The sequence below is a fragment of the Dermatophagoides pteronyssinus genome, unplaced genomic scaffold, assembly GCF_027571235.1.
Source record: "Dermatophagoides pteronyssinus isolate colony J.1.1.1.1 unplaced genomic scaffold, Derpt_VIB-CSIC_2022.12 sq0011, whole genome shotgun sequence".
Lineage (NCBI taxonomy): Eukaryota > Metazoa > Arthropoda > Arachnida > Sarcoptiformes > Pyroglyphidae > Dermatophagoides > Dermatophagoides pteronyssinus.
Genome location: NW_027461535.1, coordinates 362,274 through 368,683, shown reverse-complemented (window position 1 = coordinate 368,683; position 6,410 = coordinate 362,274). Strand labels below are relative to the sequence as shown.

Sequence of the window (6,410 nt, the reverse complement as noted above, 5' to 3'; positions counted from 1 at the left end):
TCTCGGCAATATTTTTCTCCCAAAACACCTCGTTCGATATATATCGAACGACAACACCTATACATTCATAAATGCTGTTACGCTGTTCGGTTCGATTTTTTTTGTGTGTGTGTGTTCCATGTGACCAAATATTTTCGTTTTTGGTTTTTTTCTTGATAAAATTTTCGATTTAAATTTCCCGACCGAAAAAACATGTCGATTTTAGAAGATTATTCATCAAAATATTGTATAAAATGCAATTGTGAGAAACAATCTTGTCAATTATTTCATATCGATAATGATGATCATAATGAATTTGATCTGGTTAAAGATGAATGGCAAATTGATCGATTACAAAATATTCGTCAGCAATTAAATGAATGTAAAGGACAAATTAGTCAATATCCAATCAATGATTGGAATGAACATACAGATTTTACTGAAATTTCTTCCGGAATTAAAGATCACATACATCGATCAAAACTTTTTCGTCGAAATATTCCACCATTATTGACACGTGCATGGATTAAATTTTATGATATACTTTGTACATTTAATTTAATCGATAACAACAACGATGATGATGAAGATTCAAACAACATTCGTGTATTGTTTCTATGTGAAGCACCTGGTGCATTTATCAATGCTACAAATCATTTTATTAAAAGTCGTTTACAAGATTCAGTAAATTTCGAATGGATTGCCAATACATTGAATCCTTATTATGAACAAATTGATCGTCGAAATTGTATATGGATGGATTGGTTTATTCGTGAACCAAAATGTTTTCAAAATTGGTTTTTTGGTCATTCAAATAAAGGTGATATTTTAGAAGTTAGTTACTTGAAATCATTGAATGATTATTTAAAAAAACGTTTTCATTCAAATGATAATGATGACAATAATGATGGAACATTTGATTTAATTACCGGTGATGGTGCATTCGATTGTTTTGATTGTTTTGATCGTCAAGAAGAATCTGTATTTCCATTGATCACTGCTGAAATAAAAATTTCATTAGAAAATCTTCGTAATGGTGGTAATATGGTTATAAAATTTTTTACATTTTTCAATTGTAAAACAATATCATTATTATTTTTATTATCAAATTGTTTTGATAATGTTTATTGTTATAAACCGATTGCAAGTAAAAAAGGAAATTCAGAAATCTATATAATTGGTAAAGGTTTTCATCGTCAACATTATCTATTAAAATGGTCGGATAAATTGAAAATTATTAATCAATTTCCGATTGGTTTACAAGAATTAATATCCGATATATTTAATCAATCAATGATTATTGATCAAACATTGATTATTGATCGAAAATTAATACCGAATGAATTTATTGAAAAAATTTGTAAAATTGTAACAAATTTAGCCGTTAAACAAATGCAAGCAATCAATTATAATATCAGACTTTTTAAATCATTAACAACCGAAATTATTGATGAAATTGAACAATCAAAACAAAGTTTGGCCAATACATTTATTCAACAATTTAAATTATTTCCCATTGATAAATCTAAACGAATTGTTTATCCATCCGCATATTCAACAACAACAACAACACCGATATTTAGCAAAAAATTGGAACAATTTTATCAATCTTTACAACAAAATAATCGTTATAAAATTGAAGATAAAAATGATATTGAAAAATTATGTCAAATTTTATTGAAATCATTATCGGTTGATGATCAACCAATCAAATGGAATTCAAGTATTATTGATGAAAATATTGTATTATTATCTATAAAACCGATTTATGGTGAATCATATCAATTAATAAATAATTCTCGTTTTGTATGTATGTTTTTACTTAAATCATATGAAAATATACAATCATTTTGTCATCGATCATTATTTTATCCACCTATTAAATATTATTATAATGTTGATACAGTTTCTAAAGAATGTTTAATAAGTCGTAAACGATGGCATATTATTACTGTAAAATCTCTTATTAATGAAAGAAGTTTAATCGATACAAATGATTATGAATTATGTCAAGAACTTTATAGAAAATTTTTTCAAAAAAATCTTTCTAAAAATGAAAATCTAATTATATGTATACGTTCATTATTATCACGTTTATCCGTATCAATAATATTTATATTGACAAAATTTTTTAAAAAATATCAATTTATATCATCATGTGATGGAATTTATTTATTATTTAATGATTTTAATTTAAATGATGAAAATTATAATTTATATCAACAATTTTCATCATCAATTTATTGGCAATCAACATTATTGGAATTAATATCCATACCAATTATACAATCGGATCAAATATTTTTTAATGCTATAATGATTGCAAATAATTATAATTTATTATTTCAATTAAAACGTGTATCGAATATTTTTCTTGATATACATAATGAAAAAAACGATTGCTTAAACATAACATCAACATCATCATCATCAACAGCATGATCATGAAACAGGTCTCTCCTTCTTATAATCATTCATTTTGAACGAGCTTCTTATCATCATTCTATTCATTCATTCATTTAGAAGATTAAAAATGTGTGTGTGATGTTCAATGATGTCATTTAAAGCAAAGTATAGTGTTCGATATTCATTTTTTTTCAATGTTATTATTATAATAGACCATTATATTTGTATTTTGTAAAATGTCTGTTATTATTGGCCAAAGATTATTAAAACAACAATGGAAACGAAATCAAAATTTTTTAAAATTATATGCAAATTTTTTTACCGATCATCTGCCAATTATAAAAACAAATGTTGATAGAAATTCTAATGAATTTCAAGTAAGTATCTTTGTTTAAAAAAAAATTCTCATTAACCAATTCTATTATTTATGAAAAAAAAACAGAAACGAGATAATGAAATGCGTACATTGGTTAATGATCTTCGCCAGAAAATTCAACATATATCATTAGGTGGTGATGAACGATCAAGAATAAATCATGTTAAAAAAGGAAAATTATTAGTACGTGATCGTATCGGGAAATTATTGGATGTTGATTCAAGTTTTTTAGAATTTTCCCCATTAGCTGCATATAAATGTTATGATGAAGAAATAAATGCAGCCGGTATTATTACCGGTATTGGACGAATATGTGGACAAGATTGTTTAATTATTGCAAATGATGCTACAGTAAAAGCTGGTACATATTATCCATTAACAGTAAAGAAACATCAACGTGCACAGGAAATTGCCCTGGAAAATAATCTACCATGTATATATTTGGTTGATTCGGGTGGTGCAAATCTACCACATCAATCGGAAGTTTTCCCCGATAAATCACATTTCGGTAGATCATTTTATAATCAAGCAAATATGTCGGCAAAAAATATACCACAAATATCAATTGTAATGGGTAGCTGTACAGCTGGTGGTGCTTACATACCGGCAATGTCAGATGAAAGTATCATTGTTAAAAAACATGGAACAATTTTTTTAGCTGGACCACCATTAGTTAAAGCTGCTACCGGGGAAGATATTTCAGCACAAGATTTAGGTGGTGCTGAAATTCATACATCAATTTCGGGTGTTAGTGATTATTATGCTGAAAATGATTTAGAAGCATTACATATGGCAAGAAAAATTGTTTCAAATTTAAACCGGAAAAAACTGTTACAAGAAATGGATATATTACCTACGGTAGATGAACCATTATATCCAATGGAAGATTTATATGGAATTGTTGGTTCAAATCTTAAACAACCATTCAATATTAAAGAAGTTATTGCAAGAATTCTAGATGGTAGCCGTTTTGATGAATTTAAATTACGTTATGGTGAAACATTAATAACTGGATTTGGTCATTTATATGGTTATCCTGTTGGTATTGTTGCTAATAATGGTATTTTATTTTCTGAATCAGCATTGAAAGGTGCACATTTTATACAACTTTGTTCAAAAAGAAAAATTCCAATAATTTTCTTACAAAATATTACCGGTTTTATGATTGGTGGTGATGCTGAACGTGGTGGTATTGCTAAAAATGGTGCTAAAATGGTAACTGCTGTTTCTTGTGCACAGGTACCAAAATTGACAATGATTGTTGGTGGTTCATATGGTGCCGGAAATTATGGTATGTGTGGTCGTGCTTATTCACCTAGGTTTTTATATATGTGGCCAAATGCAAGAATTTCTGTAATGGGTGGTGAACAAGCAGCAAATGTTTTAGTAACAATAGCTAAAGATCGTAAACAACGTGAAGGTGGTAAACAATTAACCGACGAAGAAGAAATGAAAATTAAACAACCAATTTTAGAAAAATTTGAACGTGAAGGTCATCCATATTTTGCAAGCGCTAATCTTTGGGATGATGGTGTTATTGATCCGGCTGAATCACGTAAAGTGCTTGGACTTAGTTTGAGTGCAGCATTAAATGCACCAATTCCCGAAACAAAATTTGGAATATTTCGAATGTAAAAAAAGAATGTTTTGGTTTTTTTTGAATATAATTCTTTTATTATTATACATATAGCATGCATATCGATTGATTGATTTTTTTTGTTGAATAAAAAAATAAACAAAAAGCTAATTTTACATGTGTTGAACATCTCTTCTATCTTGTCGTTTTGATTATTTAATTTTTCATTTATCATTTCGTATTTGGTTCATCATCAAGTTCATCCAGAAATTTTTCCTGTTTAACCGTCATTATCGTATAGAAATCTATTTGGAAAAATGATCGAAAAAAGATTCATTGTTTTTAGCAAATTTTCCAGATGAATTTACTGAAAATATATACTTACAAATAGAACCAACAACAGTGGCCATAACCAAACCGGACAAACGATTTCGCATACGAATTGCTCTGGCTTTATTAAATTTTTGTTGTTCAATAAATTGTGCTTTACGAATGAATGTTTGCTGTAAATCATTGATTGGTGGTTGCTCGTTTTTCATTTTTGCCGATGTCGTTGATGTCGATGATGATGACTGTGATGATTGTTGTTGATTATTGGACATTGTTTTTTTTCTCTCGAATCAATTGATTATCAAAAAAGGTAAAATATATTTTCGTAATTCAAATCACATGTGTGATAATGAAAAACAACCTGAGTGAGATAAAAAATTGTTTGAGCGCCATCTATTTTTTGAAATTTTTTTTTGAAACGTTGTTTATGAATTGACATCGGCATGCTCATTTGTTCAAAAAATTTTCTCTCGCTTTCTGCACGTTCGAAAAAAGCTTCCTTTTTCCCGTCAACGTGTGTGTGTGTTTTCTGTGTTCTGTCTTGTCCAACGTTGATTTTTTTGTTGTTTTTTTCCGAAATTCTTTTTCAAAAAACTAAAATTCTTTAAAATTCCTATTAAACATGAAAGCCCAGCAATTGGTTGGCGAGCAGGTAATGCTTTCAAGATGATAAATCTATTCAGAATTCCTAATTGATCAATGTTTTTTTTCACAAAATGAAAATTTACAGAATGAAAAAGCTTTTCAAAAGCAACCAACAGTTTTTCTAAACAAAAAACCACCAACCGGTGGTGGTGTTCGTTATCGTAAAGTTCAACGTTATGTACGTAAAGTTGGTCTTGGTTTTCGTACACCCAAAGATGTAAGTCAACTTTGAGATTTTTTTTGTTTTACAATTTCCTGAAAATGATCGGTTTGTTCTCGTTTTCGCTGATTCTAGGCCATCGAAGGCAATTACATTGATAAGAAATGTCCATTCACTGGTGATGTTTCGATTCGTGGCCGTATTCTTCGTGGTACAGTTATCAAAATGAAGATGCAACGTACTATTGTTATACGTCGTGATTATCTTCATTATATTCGAAAATATAATCGTTTCGAAAAACGTCATCGTAATATGTCTGTTCATCTTTCACCATGTTTCAGGTATGTAAATTTTATTGTTTGTTTTTTTTGGTTTGACAATGAAAATATGATGATAATACACGACGGTCTACTGAAAAGAGAATATGAGGAATCGTGTTTATTTTATTTACTGATCTTATAATTATTATTTTATTTGTCAATCCTTTTTTCAATATGAATTCAAATTTTTTATTAATTCATTTTTCTTTTCTTTTTTTCAATATACAGAGATGTTGCATTGGGCGATGTTGTTACCGTTGGTGAATGTAGGCCATTAAGTAAAACAGTTCGTTTTAACGTTTTGAAAGTAACCAAATCGGCTAGCTCGAAAAAACAATTTAATAAATTTTAAAAATACTGACCACACACAACAACAAAAAAACTTTTGACTATTTTTTTCCCCAAAAAAATGTAATAAAAAAAAATCATTTTTTTTCGGTCATCAATTTTGTGTTTTGGATTTTATTTTTTCTGCTTCGAGCGATAATTGAATGGGTTTTTTCTCATTCGAATTATATAGCATCAGCAATACATATTTACACCGAAAGATGTCGCCAAAATATCATTGTTTTTACTGTTGTTTTGTTTTGTTGTTTTTTTTGGTAATATGATCTTATG

The 6,410-nt window shown here is 28.4% G+C and overlaps 4 protein-coding genes across 4 annotated transcripts; 3 read left to right on the top strand and 1 right to left on the bottom strand.

Annotated features, from left to right (window-relative positions):
• The first annotated feature begins 86 nt into the window (after positions 1-86).
• LOC142645414 (cap-specific mRNA (nucleoside-2'-O-)-methyltransferase 2-like) lies at positions 87-2,739 on the top strand. Its single transcript, XM_075821571.1, has 2 exons — positions 87-2,514; positions 2,598-2,739. Exon 1 carries the CDS (start codon positions 193-195, stop codon positions 2,419-2,421), a length of 2,229 nt encoding a protein of 742 aa, XP_075677686.1. The 5' UTR covers positions 87-192; the 3' UTR covers positions 2,422-2,514; positions 2,598-2,739.
• On the top strand, positions 2,468-4,642 carry Mccc2 (methylcrotonyl-CoA carboxylase subunit 2). The gene is made up of 2 exons (XM_027337944.2): positions 2,468-2,762; positions 2,828-4,642. Exons 1-2 carry the CDS (start codon positions 2,622-2,624, stop codon positions 4,394-4,396), a joined length of 1,710 nt encoding a protein of 569 aa, XP_027193745.2. The 5' UTR covers positions 2,468-2,621; the 3' UTR covers positions 4,397-4,642.
• On the bottom strand, positions 4,513-5,032 carry Ccdc56 (Coiled-coil domain containing 56). The gene is made up of 2 exons (XM_027337929.2): positions 4,723-5,032; positions 4,513-4,642 (listed from the first exon to the last, which is right to left on the bottom strand). The coding sequence occupies exons 1-2, from the start codon at positions 4,937-4,939 to the stop codon at positions 4,569-4,571; spliced, it is 291 nt and encodes a 96-aa protein (XP_027193730.2). The 5' UTR covers positions 4,940-5,032; the 3' UTR covers positions 4,513-4,568.
• A 127-nt stretch (positions 5,033-5,159) lies between these two features.
• On the top strand, positions 5,160-6,238 carry RpS11 (ribosomal protein S11). The gene is made up of 4 exons (XM_075821575.1): positions 5,160-5,319; positions 5,398-5,529; positions 5,608-5,813; positions 6,021-6,238. The coding sequence occupies exons 1-4, from the start codon at positions 5,290-5,292 to the stop codon at positions 6,142-6,144; spliced, it is 492 nt and encodes a 163-aa protein (XP_075677690.1). The 5' UTR covers positions 5,160-5,289; the 3' UTR covers positions 6,145-6,238.
• Positions 6,239-6,410: the final 172 nt, after the last annotated feature.

Coding starts and splice junctions, on each gene's coding strand:
- RpS11 (XM_075821575.1), top strand. CDS start 5,290: ATGAAAGCCCAGCAATTGGTTGGCGAGCAG. Junction 5,320..5,397: donor AGCAATTGGTTGGCGAGCAG/GTAATGCTTTCA, acceptor GAAAATTTACAG/AATGAAAAAGCTTTTCAAAA. Junction 5,814..6,020: donor CATCTTTCACCATGTTTCAG/GTATGTAAATTT, acceptor TTCAATATACAG/AGATGTTGCATTGGGCGATG.
- Ccdc56 (XM_027337929.2), bottom strand. CDS start 4,939: ATGTCCAATAATCAACAACAATCATCACAGTCATCATCATCGACATCA. Junction 4,643..4,722: donor CACTGTTGTTGGTTCTATTT/GTAAGTATATAT, acceptor TTTTCCAAATAG/ATTTCTATACGATAATGACG.
- Mccc2 (XM_027337944.2), top strand. CDS start 2,622: ATGTCTGTTATTATTGGCCAAAGATTATTAAAACAACAATGGAAACGA. Junction 2,763..2,827: donor GAAATTCTAATGAATTTCAA/GTAAGTATCTTT, acceptor AAAAAAAAACAG/AAACGAGATAATGAAATGCG.
- LOC142645414 (XM_075821571.1), top strand. CDS start 193: ATGTCGATTTTAGAAGATTATTCATCAAAATATTGTATAAAATGCAAT.